This window comes from Budorcas taxicolor, chromosome 1 (assembly GCF_023091745.1).
Source record: "Budorcas taxicolor isolate Tak-1 chromosome 1, Takin1.1, whole genome shotgun sequence".
Taxonomy (NCBI): domain Eukaryota; kingdom Metazoa; phylum Chordata; class Mammalia; order Artiodactyla; family Bovidae; genus Budorcas; species Budorcas taxicolor.
The window spans coordinates 159,067,589-159,092,714 of record NC_068910.1 but is presented as its reverse complement, the minus strand read 5'-3'; the positions used below and the strand labels follow the sequence as shown (position 1 = coordinate 159,092,714).

General features: G+C 40.7%; 1 protein-coding gene across 1 annotated transcript in view; it reads right to left on the bottom strand.

The window, feature by feature from the left end:
* Positions 1–25,126, bottom strand: part of NCEH1 (neutral cholesterol ester hydrolase 1) — a 65,963-nt gene that overhangs the window by 8,607 nt on the left and 32,230 nt on the right. Inside the window, exons 2-3 of the mRNA XM_052646945.1 lie at positions 14,210–14,438; positions 11,895–11,964 (exon numbers count right to left, since the gene is read on the bottom strand). Coding sequence (XP_052502905.1) covers positions 11,895–11,964; positions 14,210–14,438 — 299 coding nt within the window. The remainder of the gene's footprint in view (positions 1–11,894; positions 11,965–14,209; positions 14,439–25,126) is intronic.

Genomic DNA, 25,126 nt, shown 5'->3' with positions numbered 1-25,126 from the left:
TTATGGATGAGGAAGACTGAGTCATAAAAGTCCCATTGCTTATAACTGTTAGCAGCAGACCAAGATACACACTCCAGCTTCCTTTCTGTCTACTGAGCAACGTTCTTCTTTACAGCTCTGTCAAGTTTTAAGTTCTCTGTGCATAGTGCTACCTGATATTTGGTGGATGGGAAAAGGTCTCCATCAACACAAAATAGAAGGTTTGAGTGTAGCAAAGACTTAAGCAAAACACAACTTGAAACCATTTTTCACAACCCAAAAAGCTAGAATTTAATAATATCCAGCATAATAATACTTTGTTATTATCTTACATCTTTTTGTAATTGAAGTACAATGACCACACATGTACAACATACTGATTCGACATTTATATATATTATGACATGATGACTACAATAAGTCTAGTTACCATTTGTCACCATACACGGTTAATACAATATTGCTGATTATATTCCCCATGCTGTACATTAGCATCTTATCTTTCAAAAAAGTTTAATATTCCTTCTCCCTGATGTTTTATGGTTTTAGTATAGTGTTTCATTATATAAACTATAGTTAAACTGCACTGAAGTTTATGAAAATAAGCTTATAAACATAAACTTTCCTCCCAGGTTATGTAAATGAGGATATATCCATGTATTTTTGATATTATAAGGTAAACTCTTTCATTTACTTCATAAATACTTATTGTGCAATTATGTGTAAAAATAGCATAGTGTTGTTGAAGCTACTGAATAGAAGTCACGGCCTATTTGTATGCCTTGAGATCTTTATCTACCTTAGTTGTTATATCTGTCCCCAGAATCTTGAGCCAATACCAATGATGTTAACTCAGGAGTTCCAGCTCATGGTTGTGCTTCATGTGAAGTGATTGCATCCTCAACCCTTGCCTATCAGCTTCCTCAGATTATATATAACCTTCCAGAAGGCCATCCCCACACTGAAACAAAGCCATGACAACACTGCCCACTCCTGTTAGCCTCAAGGATAAGCAGCAGTTGTGTCCAGACAGCCTCCCTGCTAGGAGAAGGAATTCCAAGAGAATCAACAGTCCACCATATTTCTGAAGGCTTTCCAGGTATACACCATATTTCTTATTTTCCTTAGTTATCTCCAGAAGCATGAGTCCCTCCATTAGTCACCTCTCATATTTCATTTCCTTAATGTTCTCATCCTCCTCCTTTCCTCCCAATTCCTCTCATTTCCCCACTTTGTACTTCCATGACCAACTCACTCTTTTAACTAGGTTCTCCTCATTCTTAGGAGTACAATTCATACCTTCAAACTAGGTAACATCTTATCTATTAGATGCCTCCATTACTACTTCCCTTTCTATTTCAAACCACTTATCACATTATTAACATTACTTGTTCAAGATTTGCTTTCCCATCTAGACTGTAAACTCTTTGAGGGCAGAGTTTATGTTTGTCTCACTGTTATGCATCAGAATTTAACACAATAGCTTGCACATTACAGGAAGTCAATAGATATTTATGGAATAGAAGAAGGAAGAAAGAGGTGAACAGTGAGAAGAAATATGGTCCCACGTCAGACCTCTGAACATACTTTCCAAGAGAAACATCACAGTCTTATGGTGTTGGCCATACCTCAACTAGAACATACAGGTTATGTGGCTCTTCACGGGTGGCTGGCCTGGATGGATCCTAATCACCTTAGCTCAATATTGCTGCAAAGAAAAGTTCTTTGAGTTCCAAACATGCTGATGAATAAAGTTGGACCTTTCTGTACATGGGCTAGGGCACTGAGCCTCCAGACTTGCCTAGTGTCTTAGAGCATCCAAGGCCCTTTCATCTCAGATGTCCAAACTGATTCTTGTAACAACTCTCTGAAGTCATTAACCCAACTCAAAGTGTATTTATTCATTCAGTTCAGTCGCTCAGTCAGTCTGACTTTTTGTGACACCATGAACTGCAGCAGGACAGGCCTCCTTGTCCATCCCCAACTCCCGGAGTTTACTGAAACTCATGCCCCTTGAGTCAGTGATGCCATCCAACCATCTCATCCTCTGTTGTCCCTTTCTCCTCCTGCCTTCAACCTTTCCCAGCATCAGAGTCTTTTCAAATGAGACAGCTCTTCACATCAGGTGGCCAAAGTATTGGCGGTTCAGCTTCAACATCAGTCCTTCGAATGAATATTCAAGACTAATTTCCTTTAGAATGGACTGGTTGGATCCCCTTGCAGTCCAAGGGATTCTCAAGAGTCTTCTCCAATACTACAGTTCAAAAGCATCAATTCTTTGGCAGTCAGCTTTTTTTACAGTGCAACTCTCACATCCGTACATGACTACTGGAAAAACCATAGCCTTAACTAGACACACCCTTGTTGACAAAGTAATGTCTCTGCTTTTTAATATGCTGTCTAGGTTGGTCAAAGAGTCGGACACGACTGAGTGATTGAACTGAACTGAACTGAACTGAGGTTGGTCATAACATTTCTTCCAAGGAGTAAGCGTCTTCTAATTTCATGGCTGCAGCCACCATCTGCAGTGATTTTGGAGCCCAAAAAGTAAAATCTGACACTGTTTCCACTGTTTCCCCATCTATTTCCCATGAAGTGATGGGACCAGATGCCATGATCTTCGTTTTCTGAATGTTGAGCTTTAAGCCAACTTTTTCACTCTCCTCTTTTACTTTCATCAAGAGGCTTTTTAGTTCTTCTTCACTTTCTGCCATAAGGGTGGTGTCATCTGAGGTTATTGATATTTCTTCCAGTAATCTTGATTCCAGTTTGTGCTTCATCCAGCCCAGCATTTCTCATGATGTACTCTGCATATAAGTTAAATAAGCAGGGTGACAATACATAGCCTTGATGTACTCCTTTTCCTATTTGGAACCAATGTGTTCCATGTCCAGTTCTAACTGTTGCTTCCTGACCTGCATACAGATTTCTCAGGAGGCAGGTCAGGTGGTCTGGTATTCCCATCTCTTTTAGAATTTTTCAGTTTATTGTGATCCACACAGTCAAAGGCTTTGGCATAGTCAATAAAGCAGAAATAGATGTTTTTCTGGAACTCTCTTGCTTTTTCCATGATCTAGTAGATGTTGGCAATTTGATCTTGGGTTCCTCTGCCTTTTCTAAATCCAGCTTGAACATCTGGAAGTGCACAGTTCATGTACTGTTGAAGCCTGGCTTGGAGAATTTTGAGCATTACTTTACTAGCATGTGAGATGAATGCAACTGTGCAGTAGTTTGATCATTCTTTAGCATTGCCTTTCTTTGGGATCGGAATGAAAACTGACCTTTAACAGTCCTGTGGCCACTGCTGAGTTTTCCAAATTTGCTGGCATACTGAGTGCAGCACTTTCACAGCATCATCTTTTAGGATTTGAAATAGATCAACTGGAATTCCATCACCTCCACTAGCTTTGTTCGTAGTGATGCTTCCTAAGGCCCACTTGACTTCGCATTCCAGGATGTCTAGCTCTAGGTGAGTGATCACACCATAGTGATTATCTTGGTCATGAAGATCTTTTTTGTATAGTTCTTCTGTCTATTCTTGCCACCTCTTCTTAATATCTTCTGCTTCTTTTAGGTCCATACCATTTTTGTCCTTTATTGTGCCCATCTCTGCATGAAACGTCCCCTTGGTGTCTCTAATTTTCTTGAAGAGCTCTCTAGTCTTTTGAATAAGTGTCTCAGGTCTTTCACTGGCTCACAGGTGTATTGTTCTTCTGCTGTGACCTGCTGCTGCTGCTACTGCTAAGGGTTTCTATAAAAGAAACCCTGCAGAAACCCTGTTTCTGTCAGACCCAACTGAACAAGTCAGACCCATTCTGTTGCTCTATATTTAACTTCTTTTAAAAAAATCTTAAAAACATCATATCTATCCTTCTTTGTTTTATGATAAACCTAGGCTTAAAAGAACACTTGGAAGATAAAGCTCATGTGAAGAATCCTCATGGTGCCAAGTAAAACAAGACCACCTTCTGTCCTTTGCTCTGGCTTTTGAGGAACTGGAGCTACACAGGAAACCACTGAAGAGGCCCTGAGGCCAGCTCACTAGCACTGAGCTTCAGGGCCTTGATCTATAATGGGGTTTCATTTGCTTAAACAGTTGCAGTCTTCCTCTGACCAGCTGCCCAGGCCATATGATATAAAAATTTACTTGACACTTCTTGCAATATAAAATTGCACCAGGGGCCCCTTGAGTGATCTGGGAGGCCCTGATGAGTATCCAGGATGGCCTGGAAGTTGTCTAGGGCTGTCTAGTGTCAAATTTGCTGAGGAGGCTGCCACAGCACCACTCTGGTTCTAAGATTCTTGTTCATAGTGTCAGAGCTGCTTCAATGACTTTGGAGACTAGCCCTTCCAAGGGACTGGAGAGGCAAGGATTCCCTTAGGTTCCTGATCTAGAGTAGGGGCAAAGAAGAGATAAGCTGTGAATAGGATCTCAGCTGGCAGAGAGAGGCAGAGGGAAGGTAAGGCAAGGTCAGGGCATGGAACGTGGCAAATGTTGCCATAAACCTGTCACTTGTCATCATTAGCTTCCTTCAATGTTATATTTCTTTTTTCAATTATTTTTTGAGATTATTTTCCATTATAGGTTATTATAAGGTATTGACTATAGTTCCCTGTGCTCTACAGTAAACCTCTGTTGCTTGTTGCATATCTACTTTTTAAAAATAAGAAATGTAGCATTCTATTCATACCAAGTCAAACAAGTGGAATCAAAATGTCATAAATTTTTTAGTTAGGCGAAAATTCATAAGTTTTCTAAAATATATATATTATACATACTATTTATGTATATGTATGTGTTTGTGTGCTTAGTTGTTCAGTTGGGTCTGACTGTTTTGCAGAAACCCTGCAGGTCACAGCAGAGGAATATACCTGTGAGTCAGGGAAAGACCTGAGACACTTATTCAAAAGATAAGTAATCTGATCAATAGATAAGTAAAATGATGTAGTAGGTTGACTCCTATGTAAAGTCTTAATGGGACTTGGGGCCTCTCTTGTTTCCTTGGCTAATGTGGTTCTTGACAATTGTCTGGCCCTTGGTTGCCTTCTCGCAGAACAAGGCAGACTTTGTACAATAACTAATACTTCCTGCTGCACTTAGATCAATGTGACAGGACAGTCACACACTAACTAACTAAAAGTCACTCAGTCATGTCTGATTCTTTGAGACCTGAAAGAGCCCACCAAACTCCTCTGTTCACGGAATTTTCAAGGCAAGAATACTAGAGTGGGTAGCCATTGCCTTCTCCAGGGGCTCTTCTCGACCCAGGGATTGAACCCACGTCTCTTGTGTCTCCTGCATTGCAGGCTGATTTTTTTTACCACTGAGCTACCAGGTAATTCCCATATATGTGTGTACAAAAGTTTTTCTATTACTCTTGATAAAGGCATGAAAAAGAACATTAAAAAAAAAGAAGAGCTGGAAAAATTGGAAAACATAAACTATATGAAATGGGAGCACTGAATATAAAATATAAAAAGTGAAACAAACTAGATGAAAGTATAAAATCATCAAACAGTCCAGTTGTTTTTAAACATGACTGTTCATTAGAAACATATCTGGAGCTTTGGAGAAATAAAAACAATACCTGGGCATTTGTATTTTTCAAAAAATTCCAAGGTAATTCTGATATGCATCTGGATTTTAAAAAGTGATTACAAGTTTTTCTATTAAATGGTAGTTTTGATGATATAGAATTCTTTCTAGAATTATTTTTCTGTTGATCAATCATGATACAATGGTATTAAGTGGGTAATACATAATCACAATAATAAAAGAAGTTAATCAGTTTTCACAATCAATAGCCTGACAAAAAATAAAAGATAATTATAATTGTAAGCCATAGTGGGAATATGATTAACTTAACAATATAAAATAATTACATACAATTTGAGGGGTCAAGCAGAGTGATGTGGTAAGTGGAAGTACATCCATGCACATGTTTTTATCCACCCATCCAGCTATGTCTTTTGGTTGGTGCATTTAATCCATTTACATTTAAGGTAATTATCAATATGTATGATCCTATTACCATTTTCTTAATAGTTTTGGGTTTATTTTCTGTAGGTCTTTTCCTTCTCTTGTGTTTCCTGCCTAGAGAAGTTTCTTTAACATTTGTCATAAAGCTGGTTTGGTGGTGTTGAATTCTCTGAATTTTTGCTTGTCTGGAAAGCTTTTGATTTCTCCATCAAATCTGAATGAGAGTCTTCTTGCTGGGCAGAGTATTCTTGGTTATAGGTTCTTCCCCTTCATCACATTAAATATATTGTGCCATTCCCTTCTGGCTTGTAGAATTTCTATTGAGAAATCAGCTGATAACCTGATGGGAGTTCCCTTATATGATATTTGTCATTTTTCCCTTGATGTTTTTAGAAGTTTATCTTTGTCTTTAATTTTTTTGAGTTTGATTACTATGCGTACTGGGGTGTTTCTCCTTGGGTTTATCCTACCTGGGATTCTCTGTGCTTCCTGGACTTGGTTGACTATTTCTTTCCCATGTTAGGGAAGTTTTCAGCTATTACGTCTTCAAATATTTTCTCAGATTCTCTCTCTCTCTCTTCTCCTTCTGGGACCCCTATAATGAAAATATTGGTGTGTTTAATGTTGTCCCAGAGGTCTTGTAGGCTGTCTTCTTTTTTTTTTTTCATTCTTTTTTCTATATTCTGTTCTGCAGCAGTGATTTCTACCATTCTGTCCTCCAAGTCACTTATCCATTCTTCTGCCTTAGTTATTCTGCTATTGATTCTTTTTAGGCTATTTTTTGTTAAGGGACCAGACCTGAGCCATGACAGGCTCAACAAGCTATACTAGGCCTAAGATTCAGATTCTTGTAAAACCTGAGTCATGATTCCGGGAAACCACACCCTGGGAAAGTCCCCGATGGCGCCAAACCTGAGCCAATCCGGATAGGGATGCGGGATTTGAAAATCACGCACGTGCGTAAGGCTCAGCCAATCATTACCCATCAGCTGTACTAAGAACCGCCTGTATAAAAGCGGCTGTGATTCAGAGCTCGGGGTTCTCCTCGAGACTCCACTGCGCTGGATGAGATGGGAGCCCTAGCTCGAGCTAGCAATAAAACCCCTTTATGTTTTTGCATTGCTGTGGACATCTTATTCTCTCAGTTCTGGGGACTCGGACTTCGGGCATAACATTTTTCATCTCTGTTTGTTTATTCTTTAGTTCTTCTAGGTCTTTGGTAAACATTTCTTGCATCTTCTCCATTCTGTTTCTGAGATCCTGGATCATCTTTACTATCATTATTCTGAAGCTTATCTCCACTTCATTTAGTTGTTTTTCTGGGGTTTTATATTATTGTTCTTTCATCTGGGATATAACTCTGCTTTTTCATCCTGATTAACTTTCTGTAATGTAGTTTTCTTTCTAGCTGCTGTGGGATTGTAGTTCTTCTTGCTTCTTCTATCTGCCCTCTGGTGGATGAGGCTAAGAGATTTCTGTAAGCTTCTTGATGGGAGGGACAGGGTGGGAAAAGCTAGGTCTTGCTCTGGTGGGCAGGACCTTGTTCAGTAAAGCTTTAGTCTAACTATATGCTGATGGCTGGGATTACACTCCCTCCCTGGTAGTTGTGCCTGAGGCAACCCAGTCCTGGGGTCTACAGGCTCTATGGTAGGGTTAATAGTGACCTCCAAGAGGGCTTATGCCAACAGGGACCTTCCAGGACTGCCGCTGCCAGCGCCCCATCCCTGTGGTAAGCCCCTGCTGATCCAACCTCCCCAGGAGGCCCTCCAACACTAGAAGGTGTTTTGGTTCAGTTTCCTGTGGGGTCATTGCTCCTTTCCTCTGGGTCTTGGTGCACACAAAATTTTTTTTGTACCCTCCAAGACTGGAGTTTTTATTTCCCCCAGTCCTGTGAAAGTCCTGTAATCAAATCCCACTGACCCTCAGGATCAGATTCCCAGGGGACTCCCAGTCCCTTTGTCAGATCCCCAGTCTGGGAAGCCTGATATGGGGCTCAGAACCTTCACAACAATGGGAGGACTTTTTTTGTATTATTATTCTCCAGTTTGTACGCCACACACCTGGTGTTTATGGGATTTGATCTTATTCTGATTGTACCCCTCCTACTATCTCACTGCGGCTTCTTCTTTGTCTTTGGATGTGGCGTAACTCTTTTTGGTGGGTTCCAGCAACCTCCTATCTGTGGTTGTTTAACAGTTATTTGCGATTTTGGCACTCTCACATGAGGAGATGAGCACACGTCCATCTATTCCACCATCTTGAACCAGAAGTCTTTTAATGTTAGTTTGATTCTGGCTCAAAGAAACACAGGAACCTGGGGTGTGATTCCACCTGACTTATTCAATTCTTCACTCCACCTATGTGACTTCATGCAGATTACTTAACTTTATGGACCTCATATTCGTCATCTATGAGGAAAATTATCAAAATACTTATTTTGGATGACTTTTACGAGAGCTAAGCAAAATTCTTCATTCATTCATTCTATAAATAGGTGTTCAGTGTTTTTCTGGTGTTTTGTGACTAGTTTTCAACGTGTGTTTGTTTGTTGGGGGGGTGCTGGGGTAGGGGAGGGGCTTGTCCCATACCTCCATCAACCAATGCACCAGACATCAGTTGGGTGTCTCTCAGTTCTGCGAGTATCTACCTGGAGATAGCATCAGATTCCACAGATTAAAGGATCAACATTTGTTCTCTGTGGTTCAGTCAGTAAAGAATCTGCCTGCAATGCAGGAGACCACGTGAAATGCAGACCTGGGTTCAATGCCTGGGTCAGGTTGGGAAGATCCCCTGGAGAAGGAAATGGCAACCTACTCCAGTATTATTTCCTGGAAAATGTTATGGACAGGGAAGGCTGGTGAGCTACAGTCCATGGGGTCACAAAGAGTTGGACACAACTTAGTGACTAAACCACCACTTACAAAACTGTAGATACCTGCCCTACTTCAGACACTGGACACAAGCCCAAGTAATCACCTATGTTTCTCAGCAAGTTATAGATGGGAGGTTCCAACAATCCCCTCCAACTCAGGCTGCCAATCCCAAGTCCAAGTTATTACTTATACTTCTTTCCACCTGGCTATAAATCAGAGGGTTCCACAACTTCCTCTTTAGGCTCAATTAATTTGCTAGAGCAGCTCACAGAACTTAGAGAAACGTTTTGCTCTCCAGGTTACTGATTTATTATAAAAGGATACAACTCAGGAACAGCCAGATGGAAGAGATATGAAGGGCAAGGTACATGGGAAGGGTTCAGAGCTTCCATGTCCTCTCAAAGGTGTACCACTCTCCCATTTACATATGTTCACCAAGTGGAAGCTTTCTGAACCCTGTCCTTTGGGTTTTCATGGAAGATTCATTACATAGGTATGACTGATAAAATCACTGACCACTGGCAATTGATTCAGCCTCCAGCCCCTCTCCCCTCCTCAGAGAATAGGAAAGTTCCAGCCCTCTAATCACATGGTTGGTTCTCCTGGCAACCAGTATCCCCATCCTTAGGTGCTTCCAAAGGTCATCTCATTCACAAAACAAAGACATCTTTATACTCTGAATACCAGAAATTTCAAGGATCTGGGGAACTGTGAGCCAGGAACTTTGGATTAAGAACAAGTAAATATGAAAAATATATATTTGGTCATCTGTATGACAAAACATATATTTCTTACAAATCACAGTATCACAAATGTCTTCTATCTGCCAGGGACAATTCCAGACACTAATGATCAGCTATGAGCAAAACAGACAACCATCCCTAAAATCTCTGCCTTCACAAAATTTACATCTTCTATTTCTACCTGATACAATAAACACATAATAAGTTATATATATGATCTGTCAGTCCACTGATAATTGGAGATAGTTTTGAAAATTTGGAGAATTATAATTGATAATTTTGGAGAAAAATAAAACAGAAGAAAAGTGGACTGAAATTTTAGGGGTATGAAGGAAGGCCTTGTTGAAAGGATAATATTTGGACAAAGATCTGAAGGAGGAGAAACAGTGTACACATAGCACCTGCACCATGCCTGCCATGGAACATCATGATTTTTTGTGTGACTACAATCATTGCAGTTGTTAAAACTATTTTTCACATTCTTCAGTTCAGTTCAGTTCAGTCACTCAGTTGTGTCCAACTTATTGTGACCCCATGAAATGCAGCACACTAGGCTTCCCTGTCCATCACCAACTCCCGAAGTATACTCAAACTCATGTCCATTGGGTCGGTGATGTCATCCAATCATCTCATCCTCTGTCATCCCCTTCTCCTCCTGCCTTCAATCTTTCCCAGCATAAGGGTCTTTTCCAATGAATAAGTTCTTCCCATCAAGTGGCCAAAGTATTGGAGTTTCAGCTTCAGCATCAGTCCTTCCCATGAATATTCAGGACTGATTGCCTTTAGGATGGACTAGTTGGATCTCCCTGCAGTCCAAGGGATTCTCAAGAGTCTTCTCCAACACCACAGTTCAAAAGCATCAATTCTTCAGCACTCCGCGATCTTTACAGTCCAACTCTCACATCCATACATGACTACTGGAAAAACCAAAGCTTTGACTAGACCAACCTTTTTAGCAAAGTAATGTTTCTGCTTTTTAATATGCTGTCTAGGTTCATCATGGCTTTTCTTCCAAGGAACAAGAGTCTTTTAATTTCATGGCTGCAGTCACCATCTGCAGTGATTTTGGTGCCCCCCAAAATAAAGTCTGTCACTGTTTCCACTCTTTCCCCATCTATCTCCCATGAAGTGACGGGGCCAGATGCCATGATCTTCGTTTTCTGAATGTTGAGCTTTAAGCCAACTTTTTCACTCTCGTTTTTCACTTTCATCAAGAGGCTCTTTAGTTCTTCTTCACTTTCTGCCATAAGGGTGGTGTCATATCTGAGGTTACTGATATTTCTCCCAACAGTCTTGATTCCAGCTTGTGCTTCAGTCCAGCATTTCTCATGATGTGCTCTGCATATAAGTTAAATAAGCAGGGTGACAATATACAGCCTTGACATGCTCCTTTCCCAATTTGGAACCAAGCTGTTGTTCCATGTCCATTTCTAACTGCTGCCTCCCGACCTGCATACAGATTTCTCAAGAGTCAGGTCAGGTGGTCTGGTATTCCCACCTCTTTCAGAATTTTCCCCAGTTTCTTGTGATCCACACAGTCAAAGGCTTTGGCATCGTCAGTAAAGCAGAAGTAGATATTTTCCTGGAACTCGCTTGCTTTTTCGATGATCCAGTGGATGTTGGCAATTTGATCTCGGGTTTCTCTGCCTTTTCTAAATCCAGCTTGAACATCTGGAATTTCACGGTTCATGTACTGTTGAGAAGTACTGTTGGAGAAGTTTCAGCATTACCTTACTTGCACGTGAGATGAATCCAGTTGTGGGGTAGTTTGATCATTCTTTGGCATTGCTTTTCTTTGGGCACATTCTTCTTAGTTTCCCAGAAAAACAGCTAATATAGAATTGTTAGAAGCAACTCAAAACACTGATATTAATTCTAACAATGATAATAATAGGCTATACTAAGAATAGTGAACACATCACTGTTTACAAGGTCTGATTTATAGAACCTGACTCCAGGAGAATACCTTTTCCAACTCTTGGATGTAGGACAGATTCTCTTAAAGCGCTTATTGGTTTTTAGATATAAAAGGTGGTAATCAAACTGATTGCATAGATAACTGATTGCATATTTCTCTCAAAATCTCAGTTAATTCCTTTTCCAGAAGATTCTAAAACTAAAGTAAAAAAAGATAATTTGAGGCATTATAAAGCTAGTTGAAGAAATTCTAAGTTACATCAGAAATCATTTTTGTAACCTCGGGAAGATCAGTTCACCTCTCTGGACTTTAATTTTACATTTTATCACTTATAAAGTAACTAGATAGTTACTAAGGATCATTTGTTAAATTTTCTTGTATGACAATTATTAATTACTTACTCAATGGAGACAATGACAGCATTCAATTCCTCAGCCATGGCTGTGCACAGTTCATCATAATACCTGATTTCTAAAAGAGACAAGAGAGCAAACACTCACTATAATGCAGTCTATTTAATACTGACCATTCTTAAATTCTGCTAACTAACTCAGACTTAAGTTATTAATAGTAAGAACAATAAAAAGTAAAAATGAACATACATCTCATTAACAGAGTTACAAGTACAAATACAGAAGAATTAACCTGGTTTCTGATAAAACGCAATTGCTATAAATAACAGGAAATCCATACAAGATTACCTTCGAATGTGTTGTTAACTAAAAATTTATTTCATAATTGTCTATATAAAGTACATTAGATTCATTCTGATTTTGTAATTCTTCAAAGAGGTATGCCTTTCCCAAAATCGTAGTGAATAAGCAGTCCCTCCTTAGAATCCCCCAATTTTTCTTTTAATACCCTCATTTGCTGTGATTCAGAAAAGTCACCAATTTGAAGACTATGGTATTCCATTTAAACCAACATATAACAAATAGAGTTGTAGGAAGTCTTAGCACTTCTTAGAAAGAGAATCTAAAGGTTTTTACATATTTTAATACATAACACTTTAATCCCTTAGCTGTTCTTTGGATATTCTTACATTAAGTGCTAGATTGTCTCAACAGAAAGCCACAAAATACCTTATTTATAGACTTTCCAAGGCAGTATTAGAACCAGAAGTTCAATAACTACATAAACACTTGATATCTCCTCCAGACTAAGCCTTTTTTCTCTGATGGGACTGATGAGTCAAAATTGTGTGGAAAAGGCTAAGCTGACTCATAATCCATACCATTCCTGGCACTTCCACATCCTGGCCTCTGGTGTACTGTCTCTCCTGGCAAGCATCCAACGCTACAGATGCTATCCTTTCTAGGGCAGAGACTCTGTTTTACTCATTTTGTATTCCCATCATCTAGCACACATTAGAGTGACCAAAGGTCCAGGTTTGCACACAACTGTTTGAGGTTTTAATACCCAAAGTCCTATAGCCCAGGAAATCTCTCAGCTCTGGGGAGACCTACATATTCAGTAATCATCTGTTGGAAATATGAACAAATCAATGAATAAAAGAATAAATGATGAATATGGAGTTAAATGAAATGAGATTACTAGAGAAAGTTACACTTTTTGGCCTTTGCCTTTTTTTTTTTTTTTTTTTTACTGTTATTTATTTATTTCGTTTCCTTGGTGGCTCAGCCAGTAAAGAATCTGCCTGCAAAGGAGGCGACCCAGGCTCAATCCTTGGATCAGGAAGACCCCCTGGAGAAGGGTATGACAACCCACTCCAGTATTCTGGCCTGGAATTCCATGGACACAGAAGCCTGGTGGGCCACAGCTCATGGGGTTGCAAAGAGTTGGACATGACTGAGTGACTAAAAGCAACATTTATTTATTTGGCTGCACTGGATTTTAACTGTGGCATGTTGCAGCATGTGGAATGTAGTTCCCTAAAGCTAGGTGCCCTGTATTGGCAGTGTGGCATCTTAGCTACTAGACCACCAAGGAAGTCCCATGAAGTCCCACGGAAGTCCCATTGCCTTTAAACTTAATGGATGAAAATCATCTCTGGGCTGAAGATAAGAAAGTAGCTCCATAATAATTATGAGCAGAGGTAAGGCCCTTATCCCTCCTCCTTAGTATGCTTTTCACTGGCTGCTCCACTTGGCTGCCTGCCATTTTTAATGTGTATTCTGCTCATGAAAGTTATCCAATGCTAAAAAGAATGTTCTTGAAATTTTCAAGGTCATTTCCCTTTAACTGGGGCATACATTTTATATTTTCATCTTTGGTTTCATAAGCAGATGAAATGTTAATGAATTAACCTGTATACACAGACATCCTTGTTCTATTTCATAGAAAGATGTCTTCAAAACACAAGTTAGTCTAGAGCTACAGATACCTGCCTCATATTCTGGCCCAACTTTACCTTGTTTGGGTATAGAAAGCAACTTCACTACTTCACAATAAGTTAGTGTATTATTTAGATTACAGGAAATATTTTCAAAACAGTCTGCCTGAATTAACAAACAGGCAAAACTCTTGGTGTAGGGTAGCTATATAATTAATCAACCAAACCAGGATCCTTTCAAGAATGACAAGTGGGGACAAAGGGCTGCTATGAATAACTTTGCTGGGATGGTAGGGTAACTGGGACTGCCAAGGGACCAAGTCCAGTGGTCCCTTTCTCCTCACCCAGTAAGAAAGTCAACCCAGTCATATATCTCTGCCAGGGCCGGCCACAACCCCAAAAAACCTAAAGGTGAGGACATACTTGCGCTTGCCAAGGCCCAGCCTCCTCCATGGATGTAAACAACGCTGCGTTTCAGAGGCTCTTCTGGCTTTGGAGGGCCTTCAAACACTCTGACTTCCACACCATCAAAGTCAGTGTCAGTCACCTTCACCCGAGCAGACGACCAGGCACTTTTCTTGCCAAAAGAAACGATGATGAAGTTCAGCGCAAGCAGATGATGGCTGAGGCCCAGGTAGTGTATCAGGTTGCTCTGGAGGATGAGGGGAAGATGAAGGAGAGTGTGCGTCAGCTTTGTCGTCACCTGAGCCACACTCACCAACCCTCAGCGTTTGAATTCTTACATGCAATTGCCACTACCCTTGAGGACTCACTGGCCACTTTCAATAAGATAACACAATGTATCTATCTTTCATTCCTTGAGCTTCCAGAGTGTTTTCTTATATGAGATCTTCTTTGATCTTCAGATAATCTCTGAGCAGGAAATGTGTCACTAGTCTTGTTTTATCAAGCAGGCTTAGGAATTAGCTGAATGTGCCCATCTTGCTGGTTAACTGGAAGTTCTTCAACTCAAACCTGGGAACTGTAAATTCCAGTTTTTAGTCCCTTTCCTCACCCTAAATTAGCACATCACATTTCCAATAACATCCTAGGAGTGAAGGAAGAGTACTTTATTTGAATACACATAAAAGACTCTTTGCGACCCCATGGACTATAGCCTACCAGGCTCCTCTGTCCATGGGATTTCCCAGGCAAGAGTACTGGAGTGGTTTGCCATTTCCTTCTCCAGGGGATCTTCCTGGCCCAGGGATTGAACCTAGGTCTCCCGCATTGTAGGAAGACGCTTTACTGTCTGAGCTACCAGGGAAGATCTCAACTATATCTCCTAGTGGCTCTCAAACCTTGAAGGGGAGCAGCTGAAGATTTAACGGTGTGCTTCTGTAAAATATTAAACAGAACACTGATGATTAGTGAAATATTTAATGCCATCATAAGATCAAGAAGACAATGTCATGAGTAGAATTAAGAGCTATATGTAGTCTGCAATACACCATAATACAGCTTCCCAGCACATGCATGGAGCACACTGTTATGTCTTGAAGAGGACACAGATGTGCTATGACACTGATCCTCTCTGTCCCTGAGCAGTCAAGTTCCTGAGCCGTTTACCCCACTGTCTCATATAAAATATTATTACTGTACACATATGCCCTGCCGTGAAAAGAGCTGGAAAGACTGCATTATAGAACAACTAGCCAGTGTTCATGAAAAGCAAGAACCAGAAGCAGTTTATCTAACCATGAACAGTTTTTCCAGCAATTCCATTAATACCTATTAGCTGCCAATATATGCAACAGCAAAGCAAATGAATATTAATAAAATAACTCAATTTCAGTGTGTATCATTTGATCAATTTATTGAAAAAGTTAAAACAACTTTTACTGTTTTTGATATGAAACAAACAAATGTGTTTGTGCACATACACATATACAGAGGTGTCTAATCGTAAGATTAAAGGTTTAAAGTCTTTGGCAAATTAGGAAGAGGTACAGGGTTGCACAGAGTCGGACACAACTGAAGCGACTTAGCAGCAGCAGCAGCAGCAATCATCATTTGAGTTTTGTGGTAACACATCAGTCTAATGGGGGAATACAGAGATTCACTGGGGCCTAGCTGAGAATCTCTGTATTCACTAAGATTTCTAGACTCAACACGACAAACCCTTGTGAATTAACAGAGAACCCACAAGATCAATTCTATTTCTCACAGCCAAAGTAGCTCAATAGGCATGAAATAATAAAATATGAAGAAAGAAATGGCAGGCTTGACTCAGTTACTTTATGGACTACATTTTTTGCTTTTAGCTGAATGAAGACTTTATTAAATATTTAAAACAAATTATATGAGTTTCTTCAATTAAAGGAAAGCTGTAAAACAAGTGAACTGTCTTTACAGAACAGATTACAGTAGATTATTCGGTTTACATAGCATCCACCCCTGGTTTCCCTTCTGCATTGCATCCTCTTATTGCATGCAGACTTACCTCAATCTGCCCATACCTTTCCTAAGGCACTTCTGCTGTATTAGCTTTCGATCACGGACTTGAATGGGGTTTCTGAACAACTATCTGCATTGTTTACAACACTGACAAGGGACAAAAATGCTCACTGGAGAAGGGACAGTTTGTTTATGAAGGAGAAAAAGGGAAGGAGATGCATGTAAGAAAGGCTAGGTGGGTGTGAAAACTGTGCTAATATTTGGAATTCATTGATAAATTTGAGAATGAAAAATCATTATCCTACAGATAATAGTGAGTTTGTTTCAAAATTTGAAAACAGAGATAAGCAAACAGTAATCTGTCATTAACCAATTTATTATTACTATTATTAATAATAGTTATTACTGCCTGAGTGCCTACAGTGTGAGGAGAGGTTGTTGAATTCTGGCTACAGTTCTATTATTTTCCTCCTTCTGAGGAAGAGAGAAAAGAAGCTTAGAGACTAACCAGGTTAGAAGCTGGATTCCAGAACTATGAGAGGGCTGCAGGACATACAGAATTACCCTAGAGATGCTTGTTGAGAACAGTGTGAGCCCAGGAAGCTGCTCTGAAAACTATCCAGGATAGGATGACATTCACATGTGTATGTGATATTGTGTGGCATGCTAAAACTGTGAATGGTATCCAACTTTTCCCTCTAATATCTATTGCTTTCCTTAGCTCTTCTCACTACTCCCCTCCTATCTCTGCTGCTGCTGCTGCTGCTGCTGCTAAGTCGCTTCAGTTGTGTCCGACTCTGTGCGACCCCAGAGACGGCAGCCCACCAGGCTCCCCCGTCCCTGGGATTCTCCAGGCAAGAACACTGGAGTCGGTTGCCATTTCCTTCTCCAATGCATGAAAGTGAAAAGTGAAAGCGAAGTCGCTCAGTCGTGTCCGACTCTTCGCGACCCCATGGACCGCAGCCCACCAGGCTCCTCCATCCATGGGATTTTCCAGGCAAGAGTACTGGAGTGGGGTGCCATTGCCTTCTCCGCTCCTATCCCTACTGTCCGGCAAATAAAATCAGTAGCCAAGCCTTTCTGTAGTTGTTACCTCAAGGAAGGGATATGAGAACAAATAGCAAAGAAACAGGAGTGTTTTCCTGCTTTTAATTTTCAAAAGCCTACATCCTTTGGAAAATTAAAACAAAAACCAGACACTGATTTACAAGATTGCATGATGAATAAGAAGTCGCCTGAATAGAGAGTGAATCTCCAAACTAGGTGGTGGGAGATGGAAGGAGAAAGTATTGGGAGATGAAATGAGGAACGTAAGGATTGATAACTGAGATTCAGTGAAAAAAGAATCTTGGGACACAGCAACCCTCGGATATATCTATGGAATCTGAGAGCAATAGACATATGTCTCATGCCCAAAACAGAACCCTGGAAAAAGACAAGACTCTTGGGAAGACTGACTTCAGAATATGTCTAGGAAGGTGGTGCCTCAAATGACCTCAGAGAGCTCCTTGGGCTCCAGCTGGTGCAGGAGCAGCAGCAGAATTCCATGTGCCCAAAAGGCACAAAAATAGCAAGGTTGCATGAATGTCTTGCAGACGTTTCTGAGACAACTCCATTATCCATGGCCCATGACACATTCTCAAGGGTCCAACAGGAATAGAAGAGAGCACTAATAGATCTAAAAGGCTCTCATAGGTAAGAACAAAGGATATCCCAGGGCAACTTGTAGGAACCAAACACCAAGGACCAGGTGGAACAGGAATGTGGGCTGAGGATGTGTACCCAGATGCCTCCCCCCACCACCCAAAGTATTATGTCTCAACATACAAAACACCCCAAAACCTGAAAGAAAACAGTGATGGAGGAATACCTAAATTCGTTGGAATTAAGTTCTACCTAAAGAATAAAGGCTTGAAATATAGATCAAGTTATACTTCTTGCATTCTTGAGTTCATGAAATGAGATTCAGATCCACCCAAGAGACATTCTCAAGTTGTTTCCTGAAACCTTTTTAGAAGTAGCCAGAAAACTCCAGTAGCACAAAGAAGCATTCCAAGTGTTAAGAGTTTCATGGGTTGTGAATTGACCCAGTCTCGGCTAGCTTAAGTACCCTAAGGCAATGTTAGAGGTCTTAAAACTTGCCCCATAACTATTCCAGGAACTAGAAGGGAATTCTGCCTGAGGATACTCATTACACCTTAGTAGAACCAGATATACAAAATAGGTTGGCCACTGGTTCCCTACCTGGGTCTGATGACCAAAGGTCAGAGGACAAGCAAAAATGAAAGGAAGTCAAGCAAAAACTGTACTCTGCTTAAATTATACTCTGTTCATTTTTGTGTTTATGAATGGGATTGTTCTCTGCTAATTCATTCATCATTCGAATAAGAAAATATATTCAATGGACAGGGAAACTTAAAGGGGAGAAAAAGACAATCTTCTGGAGCTTAGAGAAACAGAAGAGAACCAAGAACTGTAAATGAATAGCTGATGTTAGTTAGTTAAGTAATCCAAGTTTAGTAAGAGAAACCTAGATAAAGGGTTGCACAAGCCCAGAGAGGAAGGAATTACTTGTGCCTCTTCTTGTTGAGATGAAATTCAGTAAGGCATCTATTTTGAATTGTGCCTTAATAGAAGATGAAGGGGCTTCCCAGGCGGCTCAGTGGTAAAGAATCCACCTGCCAGTGCAGGAGATTTGGGTTTAATCCTTGGGTTGGGAAGATCCCCTGGAGAATGAAATGGCAACCCACTAAAGAATTCTTGCCTGAGACAATCCCATGGACAGAGGAGCCTGGCAGGCCCCAGTCTGTAGGGAGCAAAGAGTCAGTCATTATTGAGTGTACACACACACAGAAGATGAAGTGTGAATAGTAAGGAAAAGGATAGGAAACCAAGATGCCAAAGTGTTGGACAAATGCCTATGGGAAGAAAATGTAATCAAGGGAAGTGGAGGTATGCAGAGCATGGCAATTGAGGCTCAATGTAAGAGTCATGTCAATGTCAGGTTTTACTTTCTTGGGGTCCAAAATCACTGCTGACAGTGACTTCAGCCATGAAATTAAAAGACGCTTGCTTCTTGGAAGAAAAACTATGACAAACGTAGACAGTATATTAAAAAGCAAAGACATCACTTTGCTGACAAAGGTCCATATAGTCTGAGCTTTGGCTTTTGCAGTAGTCAAGTACAGATGTGAAAGCTGGACCATAAAGAAGGCTGAATGATGCTTTTGAATTGTGGTGTTAGAGAAGACTGCTGAGATCCTTGGACTGCAAGGAAAACCAACCAGTCAATCCTAAAGGAAATCAACCCTGAATATTCATTGGAAGGACTGATGCTGAAGCTCCAATACTTTGGCCACCTAATGCAAACAGTCAACTCCCTAGAAAAGACCCTGATACTGGGAGAGACTGAGGGCAAAAGAAGAAGGCAGCAGAGGGTGAAATGGTTGGATGGCATCACTCAATGGACATGAATTTGAAAAAACTTCAGGAGATAGTAAAGGACAGTTGGCATGTTGCAGTCCATGGAGTCAAAGAGTCAGACATGACTTAGAGACTGAACAATAACAACAAGAGTCATGTCAAACACCAAAGTCAGTAGCATAGACTCCACAGTGATGCTCGGGTTAAAAGCCCAGCTTCCCCAACTGCCAGCAAGTTACTAATCTCTGTGCTTCAATTTCTCATATATAAAACAGAAATAATAATGCTAATTGGTTAAAAAGATTGTTGTGACGCTTACAAAAGTGGAAACAGGTACTAGAATAGTACCTGGTTTATACTAAGTCTTCTATTGTTACTGTCACGTCACTGATCTGGAAAATCCTGCATGATGAAATGTGAGCCCAGGGATAGACAGCCCCATGTTTCCAGGGAAACTGAGATGATCGTTTTTTTCCCCATTACGTAATTTGTTATTAGGACCACAATGATTACCAAGTTCTGAAATTATTACAGGTTAAAAAGATGTAAAATTGTTATCTCTAAAAAGTTCACTTGTATGCTCATGTCAAAGTGGGAGGGAGAGGTGGGGAAAAGTCCTAGTACACTCCACACACATCAACAACTCAGTGTGTAATAAAATTTCAACATAAACCAACCACATTAGATACTTGGAGCATCTATTATAACTCACTACCCGCTTCATTTCTCACATTCAAAAGTTTGTATTCCACACAAGTGGTTCTCCACCTTTTCCAGTGATGGCCATTTCATCCTGTCAAGCAGTTTTCTAATTCTCCTCTCCAGATTCTGCCTTTTTCCTGCCTGTTATAGGACAACAATTTCATAGAACAAAATATCTGCATGACCATAAAGTCACATTTAAAAGAAAATTTATTTATTTTTGACTGCTTCAGGTCAGATGCAGCACTTGGGGATCTTCAGTTGTGGCACATGGGTTCTTCACTGGGACACCTGGGCTTCTCTCTCGTTGTGGCCCACAGGCTCAGTAGTTTATGGTGCATGGGTTTAGTTGTCTCACGGTATATGGGAGCTTAGTTACCCCATCAAGGATAGAACCCATGTCCCCTGCACTGAAGGTGGATTCTTAACCACTGGACCACCAGGGAAGTCCCGGTCGCATTTTTTTTTTTTTTTTTTGATTGAAGGGTAATTGCTTTACAGAATTTTGTGGTTTTCTGTCATACATCAACAAGAATCAGCCATAGTCTGGTCACATTTTTTAAACATTGTAAAGTTTGAGTATACTTTAAAATGCATATTTATTTATTTCTATTGGTGTGCAAATTACATGACCTTCACTTTTTAACACTGTACAGATCACCTGTGACTCACTAATGCAGTACTTTTTTTCTACAAACAACTTCAATGTTTGTATCAAGAAACTATCAAAAGTCAGGTAACAATAATTCAACAAGTATTAATGAGGCCCTGACTAGTATGTGTAAGGACTTCCCAGGTGGTGCAGTGATAAAGAATCTGCTTGCCAATCTGCTTCCCTGGGTCAGAAAGATTCCCTGGAGTAAAAAATGGCAACCCACTCCAGTATTCTTGCCTGGAAAATTCCATGGACCAAGGAGACTGGTGGGCTACAGTCCATGAGGTCGCAAAGAGTTGGACACTACTGAGGACTGAGCATGAACGCACAGAGTATATGTAAAGATTCTGCTATACGTGACAGCAATACAAAGATAGGTGAAAGATGGACTCAGAACTTGAGCAGTTAAGAATTCAAATCTTGACTCACTGCTGCAAATTTCCATCTGTCTTTAAGCTTTCAAAGTTAACTAAACTTTCTCTGCCTTTAGCTTTTAAGGGAAATCCTCTGATTTTAAATCATTGATTCAGATCAATTTTTTTTTAAGTTGCAGACCAAATAAAACTTGCCTGCAGGCCAAATCTGGACTAAACCACCAGCTGCAACTTCTGATGCAGAAGATGATGCAGTCTGACTAAAGGTGCAGCTGGAAAGATGGTGGCAGATGAAATGCTCTTAGTTGTTAATGGTTAAACAGCAAAGATTTTGGACACTCTTTTTAATGAGACTATATTTTGGGCAGAATGATGCAGCTGAGGTGTACACAGTAGATTGGTGAGAGACTAGAGGACCATAGCCGTAGCATTTGGCAACTGTCTACAGGAAGAAAATGAAGGTCTGCCCCAGGAGAATATAGGGGAGGGAATATATTCAAGAGGTATCACTGAGGCAGAGTTGATGCACCTTGGTAACTGCACACAGAGTAAGAGATGGTATCAGGAAGCAGGCTGGTAGGACACAGGCAAAGGACTGAAAGACCCTGGAAGTCTTCACTTAGGGTATGAGAAACACAGAATACAGGCAGAAGAACAATCAGGAAAGGCAAGAAAATTCCATTTTAAAATTATTCCATTTAAAGTCAATGGAACATCTAGGTAGACAGGTATAAAAGACAGGGTCAGAGATTCAGGGAGGCAAGGCCTGGAGGAAGAGCTCAGAGGTATCTGTTAATAACGCAGACAATAGTAAGACTCAAGAGATCTAGCAAAGAAATAAAACACAGTGACAAGGAAATAGACCAAGGAGGGAAATATTCTTTCTCCTAGCCAGGAGAAGTTTTGGGCACACTGTGGAGGCATAATCCAATTATTTCGATAGTCTCATCACTGCCAGCTCTGCCCTCTGACTACTGCTCCCTTAAGAGATCTAATGATTGCCAACCTCCTGGGTATTTCAAGATCTTCTCATGCCTTCTGTTCCAACCTGCAGAGAATTCCCATGATCATGACTGTTCAAACCAAGCAGCAAAAGTGTCAGTCCAGGCTAAGTGATACTAAGAATTACAGCACCATTATCAGCTTATGATATGATGCAGAAACTTAAAAAGTAGAGATACATGACTTAAAGGACACAGGTATGTATAACTCAGTTCAGTTCAGTTCAGTTCAGTTGCTCAGTGGTGTCCAACTCTTTGAGACCATATAACTAGCCTTCGAGAAAAGAGAATCTGTCTCATCTGGTTGCCTGGAGGCAGTATCAGCTGATTAAACAGAGTTTAATAGAGACATTACTTTGCCAACAAAGATCCATCTAGTCAAGGCTATGGTTTTTCCAGTGGTCACGTATGGATGTGAGAGTTGGACTGTGAAGAAAGCTGAGCGCCGAAGAATTGACGCTTTTGAATTGTGGTGTTGGAGAAGAATCTTGAGAGTCCCTTGGACTGCAAGGAGATCCAACCAGTCCATTCTGAAGGAGATCAGCCCTGGGATTTCTTTGGAGGGAATGATGGTGAAGCTGAAACTCCAGTACTTTGGCCATCTCATGCGAAGAGTTGACTCATTGGAAAAGACTCTGATGCTGGGAGGGATTGGGGGCGGGAGGAGAAGGGGACGACAGAGGATGAGATGGCTGGATGGCATCACTGACTCAATGGACATGAGTTTGGGTAAACAGGAGTTGGTGGACAGGGAGGCCTGGTATGCTGTGATTCATGGGCTCGAAAAGAGTGGGACACGACTGAGCAACTGAACTTAACTGAACTGAGTGAGTGATCAGTAGGCTGGATAAGAAGAGAAGGGTGGGGAAAGGCACAGATGTTTGTGGTTGTGGAGCACGTGTTCTACACTGGTGCTTTCTGCCCACCACCTTTACTTTGCTTTACAAATGTTCAGCATCCTCCTCCTCCAGTAAGGAAAATATATTGAAGTCCTCTTTCCTACTGCCGCCTAGATTACAAGGATAAAAACATCCTTTTATTTACTGAGGGTTGGAGATCTCTAATCCAATCCAACTCTGATGAAAGGACAGGCTCTGTTGGGAGGCTCTAGGCCATATGGTGCGTGCATGCACAGTTGTTCAGTTGTGTCTGACTCTTTGGAACCCCAGGGACTACAGCCTGCCAGGCTCCTCTGTCTTTGGGATTTTCCAGGCAAAAATATTAGAGCGGGTTGCCATTTCCTCCTTCAGGGGATCTTCCTGAACCAGGGATGGAACCCAATAGGTTCACCAATGATATCGTGACCCTGCTGCCCACACCAATGACATATTTGGCTTCTGCAGGTATTTAACAACGTGTTCTTTCTTGAAGCTTTCTTCCTTCTATGTCTCACTGGTTTCTTGCCACATTAATAATTAATTCTTCCTTTTTCTCTTTTGGATATTTTATTGATTTTTTTTCTTCCTTTCCTGTCCACTGGCCCTGTAAATGATGGCTTTCCCCAAGATTACATATTTTATTCATCTACATAATTCCTGCTTTCCTTGAGCAAAGCAATGCACTACCATGCCAAAATGCCCGGAAAATAGGAAGTGCTAACTAGCAGCTTAATAAATTAAATGGCTATGATCTCTATCCATGTGCTGATGACTTCCATATCTCCTACCCACGGTCTATCTTTCTTAAGCTCCAGGTCCACATTTCCAACCATCTCCAGGATTATAGCCTATAAACTCTTCAAAATGAATATGTTCTATACTTTTTTCTCCAGTCCTGACTCAACAACTCACTCCATTAAATTCTCCATTAATGATCTGTCCATAAATCTAGCTTCCAAGTTAGAAATCTTGGTATTTTCTTCAGCTCCTTCCTTCTCGCATATGATATCCAAGCAATCAATTCATGTCAATTCCACCTGCCAGCATTTACTGAATCTAGATCTACCCACGGCCTCCACCCCGACTCCCACTGCTGCCTTGATTAGATGCTCATTGTTTTCATTATCTTCCAACTAACTTGAATCTAGAAGCACTTTCGTTCTCTATAACCAGAGTTCTCATCCAAAAAGACTGATCACAACACCTGGCTGCTTAAAAACTTCCACTGACTTCTAGTTTCTTACTGGGAAAACAAAAACAAAAACAAAAACAAATACCAAACTTGACATTCCAATCTTGTCCCTCTCTTCATTATCTCCATTTCTTACTGCCCCACCCTTTGTACTTATTGGGCATAATTCGCATAACTTACTTTTTTTCTGTACCTAGCTATTCTCTTTGGCAGTACCCTTCAGTTTTCTGCTGGAGCCAGCTCTTGCCATGTCACAAAGACCAGTGTAAATGTACAAGTCACTTGACATCAATTCAGTAGCTTGAAAGCACCCATGGTGGGGGTATTTATATTATGGAAATCAGTAAAAGCTCCAAATCAGTGTTTCCACCCCACCCACAACCCCAGAGAGCACTCCACTGCCTCTGCTTGACCCTTCCTCATCCCCAGTCGTCCAGAGCATAGCATAGTATTTGGGAGTGTGGATGGTAAAGTCAGTCAGCCAAGGTTCCATCCTGGCTCTAATACTTGCTAGTTGGGTAATTCTGGGCAAGTCACAAAATTCTCTTTGTCTCAGTTTCTTTACCTGTAAAATTGGAGTGATCATAAGATATCTGACATTGAACTTAGTACACAAGTGCTCATAATATTACCTCTTTTTATTTGCTTACATCAGGCCTTCACAGCACTTCAGTTTGTCCTATAGGGAAATCTCACTACCTTAGGTCAGCTCTGGTAA